The sequence below is a fragment of the Crotalus tigris genome, unplaced genomic scaffold (genome assembly GCF_016545835.1).
Source record: "Crotalus tigris isolate CLP2741 ecotype Arizona unplaced genomic scaffold, ASM1654583v1 scf7180000019328.220996217465:2438092, whole genome shotgun sequence".
In the NCBI taxonomy this organism is placed as follows: Eukaryota; Metazoa; Chordata; class Lepidosauria; order Squamata; family Viperidae; genus Crotalus; species Crotalus tigris.
In genome coordinates, this window is record NW_024097488.1 from 2,142,329 (window position 1) to 2,164,978 (window position 22,650).

The 22,650-nt window shown below is 36.9% G+C and overlaps 1 protein-coding gene across 10 annotated transcripts in view; it reads left to right on the plus strand.

Moving 5' to 3' along the window:
* SEMA4G (semaphorin 4G) overlaps positions 1-22,650 on the plus strand; it is a 104,805-nt gene that overhangs the window by 62,184 nt on the left and 19,971 nt on the right. For all 10 annotated transcript variants that reach the window (XM_039361708.1, XM_039361711.1, XM_039361714.1 and 7 more), the window contains 3 exons: positions 20,508-20,656; positions 22,174-22,236; positions 22,359-22,457. In XM_039361708.1, coding sequence (XP_039217642.1) covers positions 20,508-20,656; positions 22,174-22,236; positions 22,359-22,457 — 311 coding nt within the window. The remainder of the gene's footprint in view (positions 1-20,507; positions 20,657-22,173; positions 22,237-22,358; positions 22,458-22,650) is intronic.

The following is a 22,650-nucleotide window of genomic DNA, read 5'->3' on the forward strand; positions in this document are numbered from 1 at the left end:
GAAAATGATAGCTCATATTTGTCATGTTTGACAGTTTTTGCGTCAAGGTGTTCCACTAGATTCAGAAGTTACTGCAAATATATCAGTTGGCTTGGGATTCAACAGAAAGTTTGGCATAATCTCCATGCAATAATCCTGTAAATATTAAGCTGTCAGGATCCAAATTATGTATTTCCAGATTGTATGAAAGATGCTTCTGACTCACTGGTGTTCAACATGCTTCAATCATGCTGCAGTGGCATAGAATTCATTCTTGTAGAGGTATATTCCTCTAATATATTCATCTAAATTGAAATTGGTTGTGCTCTTGAATATTGGCCATGCTATTTTTTCCCTAACATATTTACATGTAGCAGTGCTTATAGGATTTGAACTTTTTTTGTGGTAAATACAAGATGGTCATTCTTTGTAGTACTTTGATACTATCTTGAAAGAACAACAGACGAAGCCAAAGAATTGGGCTTGGTGAAATTAAGGAAGTACAAAGCAACTGCTTAGGCACAGGAATGCCTATTACAGGAGAGACCATGCAGTCTGAGTTCAAAATTGCAATAAGGCATTATAAGTAGTAGTGATACTGATAAGAGCAATAGGAGTTGGGACCGTGTTGCTTATGGAATCTAGCTCCTTGAAGCACCCATTGGTAACTCATGTAGATTGCTGCTTCTTCTCACTCTTTTAAAGTCATTTGGCATATTATTTCCCAGTCTTCCTTTATGTGGACCATTATATTATAACTGGATGCTTGGAGAAACAAAAATTGTATCCTTGGCCCTCAAGGTAGCAAAGACTTGCTTGTTGTAATAAGTTGCAGAGTTTGAAACAGGTTTTGGAGGGTTGTTTGATACAGATATCCATTAAGACAGAAGCAAATTATTCCAATGTAGCATTTCATCAATATTGTGCACTTCAGTAGTAGACTTGATATCACCCTTGGTTTCAGAAGCACATTCAAACAGAAGGACTATCTTCCAATAGGGTTTATGATAAAAGAGTAGTTTGGGTATAATATAATAAACAGATTAATTGAGGGCCCAGATTGTTGGGGGCAATATGCTGACCCTGTAATCTGCTTAGACAGGGCTGTAAAACACTATGAACCGTTGTATAAGTCTAAGTGCTAGTGCTATTTTAATGAAATACCCAAACTGGCAAAAAACAAAGAAAACCCCAAAAGTGCTGACTGGGGAATTTCAGAAGGTAGAGTCCATACATCTTAAAATTGCTAAGGTTTAGAAACTGTTCTAGAGGCCAGCAAGGGCCGCATGACAAGACTGCAGTTTTAGCACAAGAGGTGTAGACCAAATTTTGTTGTCTTTCTGGACTGGATTTAAGACTAAGGATGGGAGCAACAAGCTTCCTGGAGATAAACCACTCCTGCCTGAGATCTGAAAAACAGACCAAAAATGGTGCTATTTTGTTGCTAAATTTTGCTATGGTGGTCTCAGGATGCTGGTGGCAGCTGTATAGAGTCCACATGTTGTCTATTTTAGGATTTACCCATGCTTTATTCAATCATGGTTTAGTATATAAACACAGTATTGTTAGGTTCATGCAATACACTGAACTGCACACCATAGTTTATCATAGGTTTACCTACACTTTAAGCCACTAACAAACAAAACACGTTTTGGCTAACATTATTGTGTGCACAGAGAATATATTATTAAATGTATTATTGTGATTTATCACTGAATTTATATAATGCCATGCATTGCCCAAATATGAGAATTTCATTTGTAATGTAGGTACTGCTCAGGAGCTATGTTGAAACCTCTTTTTAGTGTTTATTATAAGAAGGAAGTTTTGAAATGTGTCCTTCAAGGTTTAATGTAGCTGACCTGAAGGAAGAGACTGAAATGGTAGCAATAAAACATGTCAACATGTTTATAGCTGCTCTCGTTCAAGTATACAAGGCTAACATAAAATTCTTCCTGGCAAACAGTTTGTGCTAGCAGCTTCTCGTTTGGATGAAGTTTTTAAGATCTTGAACATCAAAAATAACCTGTTCTTCAGTTTCAGATTCAGTTTGCTTACCCCAGGGTTTTTTCATCCTACAACACTGAAATTCTTTTGAAGAAATAAGACATCCACTCAGCCATAATCCTCTATAACAAGTGACAATGGATGGTCTAAGTCTAAGTCATTGAATTATGTTGCCTGCCTAGATTTTGGAATGGCTGTTCATATTGGAGTAAAATTATAGCATTCAAAATGTGTGCTGAATATGTGCTTATAGATAAGACTGCAGTGGCGAACATTTCATTGGGAGATGGCAGTTTTCTCTGCCTCATATGCCTGCATATTAGTTGGACTGAAACTGTCACAATCCCTCAGCCAACATGGAAGTTGGGATTATGGGGTTTTATTTTTCAGCTCTATATTTTAAACAACTTCACATTTTAATAAAAAATCCAACATTTTCTTAAGATCCAAATAAGTTTATTTTTGATGTTAAATTCAAATAGGAGACATTCAGTATGCAGAGATAAAGTGATGGGTAGATTGCAAGAAAATGTATGAAATGATAAGATTAAAAACTATTTTGTAGCTTAGCTGGCTAAGCATCTGTTGATACCTGTAATAATATATTGATAATGGAGAATGCTAGAAAGGCCAATAAATGCACAGCACCTTGGGATTTCCTAAGATTAGGTTGCTTCAAGACTTGGCTAATTACCACTGGATTTAGGATGGTCACAATCATTACTACACCGGAAGGAATCTGTTAGGCAAGATAAACTAAAGAGTCATTGTTTTCTCAAATATTAGGAAAATTCATTGACCCAATGCAGTCCACAAAGGTTGTCTTTATAAAGGTTGGGAAAACAATTCACTATGTTATCTTAGGGGGACTGAAATTAATAACAGATTTTTTTCTTTGTCTGTAGTAAAAGGCCTAGTTGGTGCTTTTTGAAAAGGAGAGATAGTTAACACAGTATTGATTTGTGACATACTCATTTAACTAATAGTATTTGGATTATATTTCTCTGCATTCAGCCTATTTGTATGATTGGTGAGCTGTTTTAAATCTCTTCAGTGTGTGGTTATTGGGTTGTGAACATTTGCATCCTTGCTGGCAATCAAGTCAGAAACAGCTGCTGAGCCTTCAGCTGTTGCTTATATTTTGGGGAAACTGCACACTAGAGTGTTCATTCAACACATCTGTAATGACACAAAACTGAAAGTCTATAGAGCTGTGGTTATTCCTTCTTTCCTATATGTAGCTGGGTCCTGGACTCTGTACAAATGGACTCTGGTAAATGAAACAGCTGGAGAAATTTCACATGTGCTTTCTACTCCATCCTCAGCATTCATTGGCAAGACTATGTCTCCAACCTGGAGGTCTTGAATTGCACAGAATCCACCAGCATTGAGTCCTTAATTATCAGAACCAAAATGAACTGAAACTGTCAACTATTGTTATTGTCTCATTGTTTAATTTTCAGAAGAAAATCTTCTGAACATAATGTTAGTTTTCTTTATATTGAGGCAGGGGTGTCAAACTGCTGGCCCATGGACCGGATGAATCATGCCGAAACTGCGCCCACCCCATTGCCGGCAATGGAAAAAAAGTCGCGATACGTCGCAACACGTCACGTGACATTGAGAGTTTGATACCCCTGTATTAAGGAAAGCCTTCCCTGTTTTGTTGTTAGAATGATCATTCTTAGTTTTTTTCAGTTTCAGTTTCTGACACAAACCTAGTGTAATATCCACATTATTATGAATAATCTGTAGTTAGATTCACAGTCTAAGACTGGTAAAAACTTAATTCATGTCATGACTATCTAAGAATTGTTAAATTAGCACCTAGGGATATAGATATTTCCAAACAAGGTAGGTTTTTGTAAAATTAAGGGTATTCAGTTCTGATAAATTCAACATTTCCAATTATCAAAAGAGTCCTTTAGGTATTGTTCCAAGGGTTCCAATCACAATTGCTATAACAGTATATTTCTTTTTTCCTAAGTAACTTCAATCTGCAAGCCCTTTATTTCATAATTTTTTCAAATTTCTTTTCCTCAATCCCAGCATCTCCCAGTATAGCCTTCAGTTTCTTTCTTTAACATTTGATCTTAACCAACTCCATGTGAGGGTTTTACCGGTTTTCTCTTCTGTATTCTTCAAGTATTGACTGTGCATTGGCCTTTTCTTCCAATTTACAAATGGGTTTTCAGTTGTTTCTTTTGTATACTTAGCCTTCTTCACCTTTATTGTTTCAAGAGCTGTTCTCAACTGACTTCCTTCAGCAAAGTTTGTTGGCTTTTCTTGATGTAGTCATTCAAGCCATGTTTTCTCCACAGTTTGTTTCACTATAGGAGTCCTACATGCACTTCAGCTCATAGCCACCCATATCAAGTACATGATTCTGGGAAGGTCATAACATTAAAAACAAAATATATACAGATAGTAAAATAATATAATAAATAAGACACAACAGCCAGAGAATCATAAAAAGCCTTCCAAATAGCAAGAAACAGGCTCTATCCCATACCAAGGACCCCAAGGTCAGGCACAGAACTATGTCTTCTAAGCCTTATGGAAGGCCAGCAGGATGGGTGCCTATTCTCAGGAGTGATGATGTTCCAGAGGATGGGTGCCACAGCAGAAAAGGCTCTTCTCTGGGGCTTCTTGACTGACAGAACCCTCAACATGCTTCTCCTCTTAGATCAGACAGGACTGGTAGAAATAACTGGGAAGAGGCGGTCCCATATGTAATCTTGGGGAATGGAGAATGTAAGGATTCATATTCCTTGCAGCCAGCTGGTTATTTTCATTTTTAGAGAGTTGTTGAGGCCATTTGGAAGTTTATCTGTGTCGTCAGGTTCACCTGAGTGGTGCAAATGGGCATAGAGCAGTGGTTCTCAACCTGTGGGTCGGGACCCCATTTGGGGTCGAACGACCATTTCACGGAGGTCGCCAAACAAGGCTGTCCTCCATTTTTCCCCCCTTTTCTTTGGCCACGCCCCTGGCACTCAATGATGTATAAGTGGTTGGGGGTCACCACAACATGGGGAACTGTATTATGGGGACGCGGCATTAGAAAGGTTGAGAACCACTGGCATAGAGCCTTCTTGGAACTGCTGAAAGGACTCTATTGTAGACTAAATAGATGGTGTGATATCTCTCCCCCTCTATTGAGAGAGGGCTGTTCAGTTTTGACATAGATGGCCTCTTTGACTCTTTTTCAAACCTGCGGTCCTCTCTGTCCAAAATGTGGACTTTGCTGTCTTCAAAAAAAGTGGCCTTTGTCTGTCTCTGTCCAGTAGATTTTTGGATCTGTTTCTATTCTCAATCTTATATTTTTCTTGAATGGGTTCTAAATGATATCTTATTGGGATTGAATATTTTCTAAACTTTTTAAATCTAATGTGTATTTTTTGTGATTAGATGGTCTGATCCACAGTCAGCACCTGGCAGTGCATTGCAATTCAGCATAGAGATTTTCCATCTGTTGCTATGTAAAATGTAATCTATTTGATTATGGAAGTGACTAGCTGTAGAGCCAACTTTGTTGCTGAAATTATGTGTTAACCATTACAACCCATTTTTTTAATAGAAGTCTTATCTATCTTCTTGCATTATTGTTTCTAGTCCAAATTTTCCAAACATTTTCAGTGAAGTTCCTCTGCAAATTTTCCATTAAAGTCATGGAAAAAACATCCCAAAAGTCTGTAATAGTTGATTAATTATGGGCAATCACTTTAGCTAAAGGTAGTACAAATCCAGGAAACATTTTAACACTGCAGATATGGTCTAGGCCTAGGACATATCCACAGGAAAAAATAATCAATTAACCTAGATGAATTTCTCATGTTTTATTTTGGGATAGGATAGGCAGACTTGTTCTCCATAAACTCCCTATAGTAGCTAAATTTACCCTTGATAATTGCTAGCTGAGTTTGGACTAATGTTGCCTGAATTCAGTTGAAGACTATAGGTTCTCCATTAATTTCCATCTCCCAGCTTATATAAAGAAAGAATCACTTTGCTCTAACTTGCAATGACATTCAAATCAAGTAGGTTATGGTTAAACTAAAATGATACAGCAAGCTCTAGTTTCTCTCACAGGTATATCCTGCAGGGACATGCAGATGACTCATTTAATTATTTATGCATCATCTATAGCATCAATTGCTATTCTTCCCGAACTACTGCTGTTGTAGCAGGGGGGGAAACCTATTTATCAGTGCTCTTTGCTGATAATGGAAGCCTATGGGGACAATTTTATAGAGGTAACCTACATTTTGAATTGAAAATCCAAATATGGCTCTTGTGGTTGCTCTTTGGCAAAGAAATCCTCAATATAATAAATTGTTTGGTTACAACTAACAAAGAATTGGTACAAAATAAGTTTCAGGTCATAGTTTGGAATAAATTATTGAAACAATTATAATTGACCTGATTGCTATGTAAACAATTCATAGCTACAGAACATTAGGAATGGAAAAAGTGAAATAGCTGGAAGAAAGGAATACATTTAGCATTGACAATTATCAAATCAACACGAGGCAGCAAAACATTTGAGCTGAAGAATGTTTAAGTTTGCAGATTTATTAATAAGCTTTCCTGTAAGTCTGGCAAATAATGTATAGCATTTAACTTGTGCTATAACACTTCTCATTGTAGCCAAAATTAATGTTTTCACTTTAGTACTATATAGTAATAAACTAACTTACTGAGTATATACAACTGCTGACATAAATTGTTGTCGGAACCTGTTGTGATATATTGGTTAAAAAAATAAAATTGCATTTTATTGGTAAGGGAATCCATACAGAATAGAAATTGAACAAAGTAATTATTTAACTTTTGGGGTTACAATCGTTTTCTAAAAATCTACAGTCCCTTTGAAATAAAATTAGATTTTAACAAAGTTAGAGCATAACATCCTAAGGTTTAGTAATACAGTGAAACTATATATTCCTTGCCATATAAAGAAGTCCAAGTGCATATTTTGGGGAACCATTTTTTAAAGCCCCAATTATTTGCCTATAAAAATATCAAAAGTTCTGTGTGATTCAAAAGTGACCCATCAGGGGATCTGATAAGCAACCATTTTCATTTTCATACTTATCTCCAAAACAACTTTCTTTAAGATTGAAATGTTTTTTCCTCTGATTTGAAAACACTGGTAGTTGTGCAAATAAAACTTCTGAATTTATTTCAAATAAATGCTTGATTTGTAAGAATCTATTCTTGTAGCCTATTGCCCACGTTCATGTTGCTTAGTTCTGTGTACTGTGCTTGTTATCATGGATGCTTATGGCATTACGTAGTCCATTAGCTAGTTCACGGTTAAAAAAATAATGGGATGTGTGCACATTGTATATAGGAACATGATCTCTGTGAGAAACCCTTTCCTTTTTCTTCAGAGTTTTTTGAAATGTGGACTATGTGTCATTGCTTTGGTGTTCAGTAGTGCCCATTTCCTACTATTAGTAAGGAGTGAAAAGGTAACAAAAATATTAAATCACCTCAAATAAAATGAAATCAATATTCTTAGTCATTCTTAGAATAAAAAGGCAGGTTTGCTAAATTGAAGTAGAGACCAAAACCCAACTATGGCTAAGCTTCTCCTATGAAGAATAACATTCAAATATGACTCAGGTGTCTCCTGGATAGTATATTTCTTCAACCCAGCAACGTTTATACTGACCAGGGTGCCATATTCTTCTGACCTTCTCCAATGTAAGACTATTCATATGTCAAGATGAAAAAGGCTAGATAGAACAAATTGATGAACCCTTGAGTGCTCTGAGTTATGTAAAAGTAGTTGGATTTTCAACCAGTACAAAGGGAAAGGATACATAGTAAATGTGGTCAGAGTGAAAATTTCCACAAAGGGGAATTTTCTTTTCCGTGCTGTGATTCAGAGCAAACTGAGAGACTCTAAAACCAGCCTGACAAGAGATTCCTCTGAGCCTTAATCACCCCTACCTCACACTATACAAATATGAGGAAGTCCTAGGAAAAGTTTGTCTGAACACTATAAGTGTTGAACATAGTTCTATAGTGAAAAGCATTTTGTGAAAATTATATTTAATAGAAGACACAAAAGAGAGTTGATGTTATGCTACGTAGACCAAAAATGGATTGTGATTAAAGATGACAATAAATCCCAGCTCTATTGGCCCAAATAGGGAAACTTTTAATCACTAGTGATTTATTCATATGACATACTAAATTACAAATTAGCCAACCACAATTTAGTCTAGGATTTTGTGTGAACCTACCTTTGGTGATTAATTTGGGGATATCAGAGGATCACTAAAGGGCAACAAAAATAGAATTTTCAGTGTCTGCTGCCCTCTCATAATTGTCTGGATTTTTGTAGCTCAGTAGCCACAATTCTTACAATGCATGTGTTATAGTAAGATATTGCTATGTCAGGTACATCAATTCTTTTTAAAAAACAAAATTTATTTCTAGATGTATGTTTTAACTGTTCCTGTTATAATCAAGATATCATCAAAAATTCTCCCACTTCCTTGGCACCTGTGAGAGATTATTTTCCTCAGGGCAATTGAAGTGATGGCAGAAATTATTTTCATCACGTTTATGATGGATCTAAGGATCTCCAGAAATAAATCTGGCATGTATTAATTATTCTTTCCAAATGGAACACACACCCTTCGCTTCTGAAAAAAGAATAACTTACAATAAAAGCTGACCTGGTTCAAGACAAAAAAACCCCTCTAAAATCCACAGTAAAGTTTCTATCAAGATCAATCCAACTGATAAAAAATAAGCCTGCAAGTTTTCAGGTCCCAAGATAAAAATCAGAAAAACAGAAAGAAAATCCAGAATAGGGCAGTTGTTTCATCCATCAGATGAGTAATCTCTAGGCTGAAATTGTACTATACTGTAGTGTAGAGGGAATGTACTAGTTAGCTGTGGATGGTCAGTGTTAATGGTACTCCCAACATTTAGAAATAAAAATTAATGTGCTACCTCCAGAAATTCTATTAAAACAGAAAAGCTGTTAGTCCTCACCTAAGTTTAGATTTGTGAGGAATTATAATTAAAAAATGTGACCTTTCTCCATGGCTAGCTAACAGGTTCTCCCTCTGCCCTCAAGTTGGCAGAAAATTTTTCTGCCATGAAATCTGCTGTCGTCATGGCTGATCTTTATCCTCCCTTTGCTCCCTGTGTTTTAATTCATCTGAATTCCTTCCAATATAGTAGCAGATGATAATTTAAGACTGAGTTTACTCACTATGAAGCTATCCTTGGGTGCTTTGAGAATAAGGGGAAGAAATACAATTTTAACACTGGTGCATCTTTGGATGACTTAAGCTTGTTTCTCATGATCTTAGAATGAAGGGAAGGCAGCATGAGGCGAACATGGTAGGAAAAAAGAGGTTGCTATGGTTTAACTGCAGGTAAGAAAAGGGCCATTTTTTGATAGAGTGAATTTGTGCTCCATTCCATGATATTTTCTGAGAATCTGTAGATGCAAAATATTATAAAACAATGCATTTGCTATAACATTTCCTCAAGAAGGTAGTTCTGCTCAGTGAAGGCCCCCACCTCTGCTCTTTTTTTACAGAAGAAAGCAACCTCTTTTCAATTCCTTTCATGTTGTGGGATTGTTCTTTAAAAAACTAACAATGCCAGTTGCATTGCATGCCCTGGGTGATTTATGAATCCCTTTGTTCTGGCTAACCAATACACTAGAAGCTTTTAACTTGCCCTGTAGCCATGTTCCTCCTTTCCTGTAGGCAGAGGGCAGAGATACTGTATTTGTCTTTTCATATGAGGCATTCTTGCCTTTACATTAAGGAAGCCATCCAAGTTCCCCTGAGGCTCAAAAGGATGTGTGCTTATGCTGCTTTTTCAAAAGGCTGAGGAAAAAGATTAACAGAATGACATTGAGCCATGCCTGCTGCAGCTCTGCGCCATCCTTGCAAAAATACAAGAAAACAATCTATTCCTTCTGTTCCACTTGCTTTTGCTGAGAGTGTGCATATTAGGAACTGCACAGAGCTCTTTTTCAAGGAGATACTCATAAGAAAGATAGCAGTAAAAATATTTCCTAGGAAAATGTTCATCAGTGTGTTGAATAGATTGTTTGCCATAGGTTAAGAAATGGTCATTTTTGTGAGTGTTCCAAACTAGGAAAGGATAATTTCTAAAAGGAATATATAAATACAGGCAGTACAGGTAGACTGCCTTGTTTAGTGACTCTTGAAAGTTACAACAGTGATGAAAAAGTAACTTTATGAACAATACTTGCATTTGTGACCTTTGCAGGGCTGTGAAGAGAAGAAAAGCTGAATAAGCATGGTCACAGTTTGACTTAGTGACTGCTCTGCTTATTGACCAATTTGCCATCCCAATTGTGGTTGCTAAATGAGGACTATCAATATGTGGAAGCAGACCGTATCACAAAAAAGATGTTGAGAATTTGGAAAAAACTCAGAGAAGAGCAAGTAAGATGATCAAAGGCCTGGAGGCTAAAACATAAGAAGAACAGCTGCAGGACTTGGTTTGGTTAGTCTAAAGAAAAGAAGAAATAGGGGAGACATGATAGCAGTGTTCCAATAATTGAGGGGCTGCCACAAAGAAGAGGGGCTCATGTTATTTTCCAAAGCACCAGAAGGCAGGACAAGAAACTATGGTTGGAAACTGATCAAAGAGAGAAGTAACTGGAATTAAGGAGAAATTTACTGACAGTGAGGACAATTAACCAGTGAAACAGCTTGCCTCCAGAAATCATGGGTGCTCAATGACTGAAGATTTTTAAGAAGCTAAACAGTCACTTGTCTGAGATGGTATAGATTGCCTTGCTTGAGCAGGGAGCTGGACTAGAAGACCTCCAAGGTCTCTTCCAGCTCTATTTTATTCTAGTTACTCAGAAAACAGAGAATTAAATATTTCAGTTTATATCACATCACACAAATGATGGAGGAAAGTTCAGAGTACTGAGGAATTTGTAGAGATAGAAGTTGATTAGCAACATTGCTTAATTGCCATCTATTTTTTCATCGCTGAAATGCCATCTGGGTTTAATTTTTGCATGAGACTGTATACAGCTAATAGCACCTGAGGCTAAGCCACTTGCTGTCTCTGAAAGTGAAATAAAATATGGTAATCAAACAGTGTGGATAATTTGTACGTTGGCCCTATACACTTTCACTGGAAGTTAACTCAGTTTATTTAGATTGGTCAGCTTTTTTCCAGGTCAAGGTTTTGTGTGCATTAGGATAACTTATAAAAATATAAACAACTGTCTTTATCCCTTATGTCTGCAAAACTCTCTTACAAGAAAGCATATAATTTCTGCTTTATACAAATAGAAGAAAAGCTACTTTAGTCCACAGCTAAACTAGGATTTTACCCAACTTCCAACTGAACGATTTATTGTGTATCAAGATATGTTTTTCATAGAGAGCAGCTTCACCTCAGGGTTTTATTTATCCTTGTGGTCTTTTGCTGCATATTATCTGTTGCATATTATCAACTGTAGAAATAATAATAATAATGATAAAGTTGGAAGGGACCTTGGAGGTCATCTAGTCCAACCCCCTGCTCAGGCAGGAAACCCTATACCAGTGGTTCTCAACCTGTGGGTCGGGACCCCATTTGGGGTCGAACGACCATTTCACGGGGGTCGCCAAACAACGCAGTCTGCCATTTTTCCCCCTTTTCCTTAGCTGTGCTACTCCCTTTTATTCTATTGGCTTTTGAAAAGCCAATAGGAATTGTCCAGGCTGTCTCTGCCCTGCTGAACCCGCCAAAAGTCTCATTCTGCAAACGGTGCTGCACCAGTTGAGTAGTCCTTGACTTACGACTGGTTGAGTAGTCCTCAACTTACGACTGGTTGGGGGTCACGTCATTAAAAAGGTTGAGAACTACTGCCCTATACCATTTCGGACAAATGGCTGTCCAGTTTCTTCTTAAAAACTTCCAGTGTTGGCGCATTCACCGCTTCTGGAGGCATGTTGTTCCACTGGTTAATTGTTCTAACTGTCAGGAAGATTCTCCTTAGTTCTAGGTTGCTTCTCTCTTTGGTTAGTTTCCACCCGTTGCTTCTTGTCCTGCCTTCAGGCACCTTGGAAAATAGCTTGACTCCCTCTTCTTTGTGGCAGCCCCTGAGATATTGGAACACTGCTATCATGCCCCCTCCCCGTCCTTCTCTTCGTTAAATTAGACATACCCAATTCCAGCAACCGTTCCTTATATCATGTTTGTTGCTCTTCTCTGTACTCTTTCTAGAGTCTCAACATCTTTTTGACATCGTGGTGACCAAAACTGGATGCAGTATTCCAAGTGTGGCCTTACCAAGGCATTGTAAAGTGGTATTAATACTTCATGTGATCTTGATTCTATCCCTCTGTTAATGAAGCCTAGCACTGTGTTGGCTTTTTTGGCAGCTGCAGCCCACTGCTGGCTCATATTTAAATGATTGTCCACTAGGACTCCGAGATCCCTCTCACAGTTACTACTAAATGGACAAACAACTTCTAGTATCAGCTTTCCAGCACACCAAGAAAATACCAGTCATATTATTGCTGGTCTTAGGTATGCAAGTATCTACACTTGCATACATAAGAGATAGAGAAGTACACATCTATTGGAAGATATATTTATGATACATAGGACAGGAGTGAATACTAAATATATTTTTCTGAATTATTAAAGCAGCTTTTTAGGCCACCTGGCTGCATCTGTTCCTGGAAAATATAAAAGAAAGCAAACTGGCACACAGACATAGGTGAAGATAGCCAAGAGCACTTAAGAAGCCATTGGAAAAGCCTGGCAAAAAACACCACTGCTTAAATATAAAGAAAAAAGATGCTAAGGGTGCCTCCCTTCATATTGCAACACCTTCCTTTTCAAAGATTTCCACCATCCTGGTACTAGGAACCATCCCACTGATAACAGATAAAAGGGATGGCTGGTTGCTTACTGATCCATAGGCAGGTTTAGCTGATTTTGCCTCCCCCCCCCCCCCGTGGCAGCCATTTTGGGATTGAGAAGACTGCAGAAGCTGGGGAATATTTTTTGGAGAGGGCCAACAGGTTTTCAAAATTGCAGATGTGCCATCAGTTCTAAGAATGTTAGAAACCAACCCTCATTCTCAAGGTACTGTAAAAAAAATTTTAATTATTTTCAGCCATTGTAGTGAGGTGACAAATGATAATACATCTACTGCAGATTTTTCTAGCTTTGGAGGCTTCCTGACTATCTTTGCTGAAATAACCTCATGGGAAGTGTTCCCTTATATTGATCTTGTTCCAAAAATGTGCATATTTAGGTCAGGAGCATTGAAGATGAGTCAATTGATCCAGTCAATTAATCACAAGGGAGTTTAAAGTGGCCCCAAAATAGATTTGCTATTGCCAGGAATTAAATTCCTTTGAGTCAGCTGTGTTGGGAGAATGTCGGATGAAATATTTTTATATATAGTCTTCCAAGAAAAATTGTTGGAGAAAAGTAACAGTTGAAAAAACAAGTATCTCCATTACAGAATTCACTGCCAAGGCCTCGCACCATGTAACAACCTCCCAAACACTGATTGAATGCAATATCCTCTCTGCATCTACTGCTGCCTACCTGCTCAATAGGAAAGGGTCTAGTGACGTCATGAAACCTTGCTAATATTCTCGTTCTCCAAGAAATCTTGGGATGCCAGGCACTTCCTCAATAAAAAATGGACATTCTGTTTGCCCAAAATTATGGTTTTTGACCCAGTTTGATTCTGGATTGTCAAAATTGACTGGTTAGGTATGTTAAAGGAACAGCTTGTGTATCTTCACTATGAATTTAATTGAAGCAAGGGAAGCAGGTAAATAGATTTCTGGAAAAGTGATAGTTCAGAACTTTGTAAGTGATGAGTGGATTGAGGAGCTGTGTGGTAAAGTAGGACGGCTGGCTTTCTTGCTGGTTTTGACGAAGTTAACTTTCTGTCTCTACCAGTTTGGGAAGTAGGGGAGTTGCCCAGCTAAGCTCAAACCCACTTTACCCCACAGTTCCTCAGTCAAGCCATTCAGCAGCTTCAGGGAACTGCTAGCTAACTGCTCTCCCCCTGCCCCCCCCCCAACTGGCTTAATATAAAGAATTGGGGCTGTCAGCATAGGTAATGAAAATGCAATACATTCTAAATGCATCCTGAAACTATTGGTGGTTGCTGTTGGCTTAAGTGGAAAACACTATTATCATGGCCAGCCACAACCTTGAGGATATATTCTGCATGGCTGAAGATGAGATGAAGGCAGTGTTTTGGGGCTGTGGCAGAATAAAGCTGTCATGAGAGGACACCTACAAATGGCAAAAACCTTCGATCTTCTTTCACAAGCCTTAATTTCAATCTTGATTCCCCAGCATTGTCTGTGTTATAGTTACTGACATTCATATTGGCACATTTTATAACTAATATCATTAAATGGCCCTGAGTTCTAAGAAACACAGTTTTATGCACATGCAAATTTCTCCAATTTTTTTAAAAAAATGAAATGTGTTGCAGAACTTTTGGTAATGGAATGATGATCTTGATCAGTGGATTTACTAAGCTTGGCAACCTTGAGAAGAATGGTATGAAATGAGTGGGAAAGCAGCCAGGAAAGGGCATCTAGCAGAAAGCCATCCAATGTGAATGTCACCTTTCTTCATGACATCTCAAGAGACCAATGAGGTTAATTGCTGGCCTTGAATCATGTTCTCTTTCATAATTAGAACTAACATTCTCTTGGGTGAAAGGAATGTTAGTGCTACAATTCTCTCTGCTGAGATTCATCCTGAAGCTCTGTATTGTTGTTCAGCAAAGACATTTCAAAGGCATGTATCTGCCATCTGTTACTGATCTGATCCCTCTTTGTTAGGGCTGCAGCACAAGAGTGTCTCTCCAGTGTTTGAGCTTTGTTCAGAAAACATATTTGCTCTACGAAGGCTGGTGACATCATCAAGGTATAGAAATGTATTATGTAGCAATTTGGTGCATTAAGACTGTCTTTTCTACTTATACATCATTTGTGTTTGCCATAGTGCATATACATAAGAATTGGTGTTTTTATAAGCAGTATATTGTTTGGAGCATGTTTTTAAATTAGTACCTTTCTCATATGTTAGAATTTCTATGCAAAATGATCAAAGGTCATGTCAACTTGGAATTGTTAACATGTGACTGAATATATCTGAAAGACATCAGATTGGAAAGAGTGCAGAATCTTAAAACATGATTTTCTATAAAGGCTGCATCTAGATTAATGATGGGAAACTGTAACCTTGCAGCCGTTCCTGAACTTTGACCACTATTACTGCTAGCACTGGCTACTAGGAATTATAAGATAATAGAATCTGCTGGGAGTTATAAGATAATACAATCTGGAAGCCACAAATTCCTCATTTCTGTATTAGATGTCTCTAGTTTTTATATATCAGGGAAACTATTTCAAAGTGGTCTGAATGCCATATTCTAGATATTAGAAAATTTCTATCAACACTGTATCACTAATGCTGCTGAACTAATACATGGTATCCAACAACTAACGTCCGATATTTTGTGCAAGGTTATCTTGCTTGCCCAAATAATTTCTTATGTCCCTCATTACAATATAAGTGTTAGAGATTATGTATTGGTGGGAGATGAAAAAGTTATTCCTTTCCAATAAATATTGTTTACATTTAGGAAAGGTAATTGTGAAATGAATTTTTGGAATTACTTGCAAAGCTCACAGAGGGAAGCTAGTCTGGAGAATTGTTTTTTTTTAACACCACCACCCCTCCCCATTTCAAACTATTTCCTAGACTGCCAGTGCTGGTATGAGCTGCTTTCTGACAAGAGCCTGAGAACGAGGTTACATTAGGTGATATAAATAGCACATTATGCAGGTAGCTGGCTCCCAAAGGTCTTTGTGTCCCAATCAAGATGATTGTTTCTTTCTCATTTCTCTCAAGGGTTTTTTTTCCCCTTTCTTAGAAGAGGAGGCCAAGATGATTGTTGAAAGGTATTACTGAATATAGCTTTACCCAAAATAGTTCATTTTATAAGACAAGTAAAATTTGTGCCTGTAGTTCTCACACGTTTTCAGTTTTTCTATGAAAGCAGATGGTATGCAGATAATTCACTGTTTTCTGTCAAAAGGAGGTCCTTTTGTTAAAAGCAATATGATCTAATATCACTAGAATAAGTATAATCTACTTTACACATTAGAAATAAAATCCTTTGGGTTTTACCTTAGTATATTTATATGGTTTAATGTTTCTTCTGATGCTGTCTGAGGAAATGGAGATTTATTTTTTTAAGTCAGTCATATACTCAGTTTTCTAACCTTTCATTCACCCACACACTGAAGGTTTCTGAAACTCACATTTTCCAATTGAAAAACACAGTCTTGATAAGAAGGAAGAACCATCTCTTAATTAGTTTTAATTCATTTTGTAGAGAACAGCATTTTTAACCTAGCATCCTGAAGATGTATAGAACGATAATCCCATCATTGTAGCCAGCATTGTAACATGGTGACTGAATATGGCATGGGAATTGTAGCTCCACCTGAAAGGTTCCAAGTTTTGAAAAGCTGCCATAAAAAATAACCCTTTGACGTACTAAGCCAAAATTCAGTAGATATGCTACCCACCTATGTAACTCTTATTAAATGCCTGCAGAGAAATTTGGGGATGCTTTTTCAACATGGTGCCTTGCAGTATGGGGCTATATAGCTGCTGTAATTCACAGCCATCATATATCTGGCTGGACATAATGGATGTATAGTCTACTCTGAGCTATCAGGAAGAATTCAGTTGGGAAAGCTGAAATCTACTTAACAGTTTCTATTCCATTTAGTTAAAGAAAACAATATTATTAGAACTACCATATTTAGGGTACAAACATCCAGATTATTACTGTATAGCAGCAAAGAGAAATGGAAAACTCTTTGCTTCTATCTAGTGGTCACCTAGTGGTAGTTTTGCAGACAAATTCCAATAGTTTAAATCAGGACTTTTTTTCTCATAGAACGCTCAGAACGGAGTTCCGGCACCTTTTTTGGATGGAACCTTGTAGGGTAGGCAAGGCGGGTTGTATGACGTGGGTGAGTTCCGGCAAATTTTTTTTATTTTTTTTAGAAAAAAAGCTCTAGTTTAAATACTAGTAACTTTACAGCAGTTACTGATCTTACTTGTGGTTTTTGTACCACATTCCTTTTTCCTATTGGATTGTAATTCTGTGAATAGGTGAAGTTTAGTTTTTATCAATTTTTATGAATCCTACTGCAAAATCCACTTTTTTAATGAATAAATAAATGGGTGTTTATTTAAATTGATGTTATAATCCAAGTCATGTCACTTTTAAAATGGGTCTCATGCTAAGCTAATAGTATAGAATAAGATGGTTGAAGTTTTGTACAGGTACGAGCCCAAAATTTCTGTTGCTAAGTGAAACAGTTATTAAGTGAGTTTTGCCCCATTTTACTACCTTTCTTCCCATAGTGTTAAGTGAATCACTGCAGTTGTTAAGTTAGTAACATGGTTGTTAAATGAATCTGGCTTTCCCATTGACTTTGCTTGTCAGAAGGCCACAAAAGATGATTATATGACTCAGGTACATATTATGCAACCGTCATAAATATGAGTCAGTTACCAAGCATTTGAATTTTGATTATGTGACCATGGGAATGCTGCAATGGTCATAAGTGTGAAAAATAACTCACTTTTTTTACCACCACTATGACTTCAAGCAGTCACTAAATGAATTGTCATAAGCCGAGGACTACCTGTATTCATTTTTAAGCTAGACATCATGGATTAGTGAACAAATCATGGTTAATAATGGGTAAAATTGCTTAAAATTGAGTTCTATAAGTTCTAACAGAATTGGCTCCTGATTAAGGATATATAGAGTAACTATTAAAGATAGCAAAACTGCAACATTTCTACAACATATCAATATCAAACATTATGGGATTTGATTTTGTGTAAAAAGAAATCATTTTATAATAAAGTCTATGCATCTGATTTTTTAAATCACATTTTCTCTTAATTTAGAAATTATAGGTAGTCCTCAACTTACGACCACAATTGAGCACCACATTTCTGTTGTTAAGTGAGACATTTGTTAAGTGAGTTTTGTTCCATTTTATGATATTTCTTATCACAGTTGTTAAGTGAATCACTGCAGTTAAGTTAGTAACCCTGTTAGGTGAATCTGGCTTCCCCATTTATTTATTTATTTATTTTTGAGACTTATATACCGCTTTAAGTGCAAGCACTCTCTAAGCGGTGTACACCAGTAAGCAATGTATATATATATTTACATTGCCCCCAACAATCTGGGTCCTCAATTTACCTACCTCGGAAAGATGGAAGGCTGAGTCAACCTTGAGCCGGTGAGATTTGAACCGCTGACCTGCTGAACACAGTCAGCTAAAATGGCCTGCAGTACTGCACTCTAACTGCTGCGCCACCTCGGCTTGTCAGAAGGGCACAAAAGGTGATTGCATGACCCTGGGACACTGAGACCGTCATAAATATGAACTATCTGAATTTTGATCATATGACCATGGAGAGGCTGCAAAGGTTATAACTTTGAAAAATGGTCATAAGTCATCTTTTTTCAGTGCCGCTGTAACTTTGAACGGTCACTAAATGAACTGTTGTAAATTGAAGACTACCTCTGTACATGTATTATTTCACATATCCTGTCTTTCTACCTGGAGTTCAAGGCAGCACACATATTAGTCTCCTCTATTATTATCCTCATAGCAATCCTGTGAAGTAAGTTTTGTTGCAAAATAATAAGTGAGCTCCATTTCTTTGTTATGTATAATCATATATTCAATTTTTTTTAATCCTTGTAGCATTTTTCTTTAGAAAACAGTGAAGTATATGAAAACCTTACACTGCAACCTTGTGACCAATTTCTTGGCAGCAAGTACAGTATTGTATAATAGACATGCATAAGATTGCACTTTTAGTGGTTGAGATGATCTAGGGAACAACGTATTTATGGGGAAGCTGAAATAATTGTGATTAACAGCCCATGCTTTGGTAGTAAGCTTGTATTTGTTTACAGATATTCACCCAGCCTGGAACAACTATTAATTCACAACAGATCACACCCAAAAAATGACTCAAATCTTGTTTCAGATCTTGAAGCTCCTTCATCTCTTCTGGCAGTTTTATCATCAAACCCAAGAATATTCGCAAATTAGGGAACAGGCACTTATTCTTCCTTCAGGATGATATAAGCAGAATTGGCAACATTCAAAGACCAAAGGAAAACTGCCTGGCATATGCTTTCATTAATAGATCGGAGGAATGAAAAAGATCAATTTAGATTATAGAACAGTTGATTTACAATTTATTAGAAAATTCAGCACCATTTCTTACAGATTAAACAGCAGCCTTTAATCACATAGTTAACTAGCTCATTAATGCAAGGATGTTTGTGTCACACCTAACTACAGTATCACATTGTTAACAGTTATTGTCTACTATGTCTCTCACCTCTCTTTCCACTATTCTCCTTTCTTTCATTCTACACCCCCCACCAGCAGATCTTGCTTAAGTATATTTGTGTATGTTTGCCTGTCTGTATAATGCTGCTTTCTTAAGACTCACTGCAGCTAATGAAGTGATCTGCAAAACCTTAAAGAGTAATAAATGTATTAATTGCTGTAGTACCACAAGCTTTTTTGCTATCGTTGCTGCAAAACTTGATAGGCTAACCAGCCAGTATTTCTTTGAACCTTTGTTGTAAAGCAGTTATTCACTTGAAGGTGTATAAGCTCTTTCCTTTTAGTAGCAAAGACATAAAGTGGAGAGGAACCATTATTAAGACAAAATCAATAAAAATTGTTTAAAAACCACATGAATTGAAATGTTTGTGAGCAATAATTCTTGAGTCTGATGAGTGCCTATGTAAAATGAGTCATCAGCACCTTTTTTTGTTGTGTTAAGATATTGAATACTTGCTGAATGATCTGAGGTTCTTGGAAAAACTTATTTGGAGGAATGACTCCAATAGTACCTGTACTTAAAAATCAATAATTGCTTGTGATGACTTGTAGCTTTATCCAATGCTTAAAATAATTGTTCAGAATTGCATAAGGCAAAATATCAGGTCATTGTTGCTGTCCAGAACACATAGAAATTCTGCTTTCTGGATCCTGATAATATTTTTTATTGTATAGAGTTAGACCCATGGTGCACCAACTTGACTCTGACAGATAGATCCTATGGAGATAAGTGCTCCCTCAAATTACCAGTTCTATGCCATGTTGAGCTTTAGGTAAGGTCATAACCAGCCCCTTGAATCACACGTGAAGTAAACCGGCAACTAATCTAGATTTGTTAACATTATGTCTAAAAATCTGTTTGAAGGATGTTATGCATATTTTGAATAGCAATGTAAGAATTAATATGCTTGTCCCATAGTAATTCATGCCTCATTGGTTTACTTCAGTCCAGCAATATAATACCCAGGATATTAGTAACGCTTTAAGGTGTCAAATGTCTCTCTGTTCTTGTTTATAAAAGTTCTTTCTTTTTCTCCCTAGCTTTGAAATATCCAAGGCGTTTTAACAACAGCGTCCAGAATTATACTACCCTCTTATTGGAAGAAGAGAAGGGAATTCTATACGTGGGAGCCAGGGGGGCAATCTTCTCCTTAAGTTCCAGGGATATCTCTGATGGCTCCTATCAGAAAGTAAGTGTTTATCTTATCTATTTGCCATGCCTGCTGTCTTTCCTTTGGTAAATGCACATTTTGGGTAGGTGGGTGGGTGGGTGGATGTGGGTGTTCTTCAGATAGCCTCAAGAACAATGCATACACATCACAGTTTATACTTCAGAAGGGTTGAGTACTTTATTTTTTAGATTTTCTTCCATTCTTTATTGCCTGAAATATTTTTTCTTTCAATTTAAATTTGAAATCTGCTTTGATTAGGGAGGTATCCATGACTGATTGAGAGTTTTTTCCATTCCTTCACTTGGCTGTTCCCTTTATGTAGCAAAAGCTGAAACTCTCGTTTCAGTCAAGGAACTTTAAAAATAAATGGACTACAAAACTCTCTAGTACTCTCCTGTTTTATATTTAGTTAAATCCACTTACTTTGAACAAGACCAAATATGAACTCAAAACGGGTTTTGTGAGCTTCATGGAATTTGTTTTTAATGTCAGGATTAACCCTTGTTTCCTGTGCTGGGTTGGCTGAAAGAATAATGAACTCATTTTGTGTTACTTTGCAGTTAAATTGGGAAGCATCTCCTGATTTATATATATATAAATATACATTTTAGGCATAGTAACATGGCAATAAAAGGATAACTAAGATGCAATGTTCTGTACACATTGCCTCTATTATGTCAGAATATTGTCACACAAAGGCTGTCTTCACAAGGAAATAGAAATGGGGGGGGGTAAATCTGGATTCTGCAACACACATGAACTTGAGATTTCATTTATCTTAATATTCACCAAGGTAGGGGAAGAGCTGGGTTCTTTACTGAATATGTTTTATTTTATTTTTATGCTATTTAACTGTTATTGGAAATTTCGAGCAGTCTATAGCAGGCAAAATATATATTACAAATATAGATTGAAACAGTATAAAAAGTTTTATGGACAGTTTAAAATACAGGAAAAAAAGGAAGGCAAGAATGAAACATTTATGTTCAGAAGGCTGTCAAAAGCCACTCAAATGATATGGTTGAAATACATCTTGAATTTCAGGGCAAAGCATTGTAAACAGTGCAATCACTTAGAAAGCCAGACTGTACATTGTGGCTTAGCATGATGTATAACCAGGTGAGGGTCAAAATGGCAGGTCTAGAAATAATATATTTGTACTCTTATTTGAGGCCCTTATACTTACTTCCTGCTCTCTTTTATTCAGTATGAGAAAGTAGCTCCTGAAGGCACTCCCTCTAATAATAAAAAGAAGCTGTTTTTTCCATTCCTTCACTTGGCTGTTCCCTTTATGTAGCAAAAGCTGAAACTCTCGTTTCAGTCAAGGAACTTTAAAAATAAATGGACTACAAAACTCTCTAGTACTCTCCTGTTTTATATTTAGTTAAATCCACTTACTTTGAACAAGACCAAATATGAACTCAAAACGGGTTTTGTGAGTTTCATGGAATTTGTTTTTAATGTCAGGGTTAACCCTTGTTTCCTGTGTTGGGTTGGCTGAAAGAATAATGAACTCATTTTGTGTTACTTTGCAGTTAAATTGGGAAGCATCTCCTGAGAAGCAAGCAGAATGCTTGAAAAAAGGCAAAAACAACAAGGTGAGTGCATTGCCTTTGCCTCTTTCTCAGTGTGTTATGCTACTAGTTTGTTCAAACCTTTAATGAATGAGAAAACATGCGAGAAATATTATGAAAATTATGTTCTTGCTTTCTGTTTGCAGACAGAGTGTTACAATCATATCAAGCTTTTGCAGAGGTTAAATTCAACCCATCTGTATGCCTGTGGCACATATGCCTTCCACCCACTCTGTGCTTACATCGTAAGTAAAAGTGGGGGTGAGTGTTTTCACCACTGCTCTGGGCTTTCATTTTACTTATGGGTGGTGAGGTGAGGGTGATAGTCACTACATCATAATTAAACAATTAACTCCAACAAGTTTGAAGGAATTATTATTAAGTGGTTTCTGATATTCCCAGTCATTATTCTGTTCAACAGTTTTTTGATACAGAACT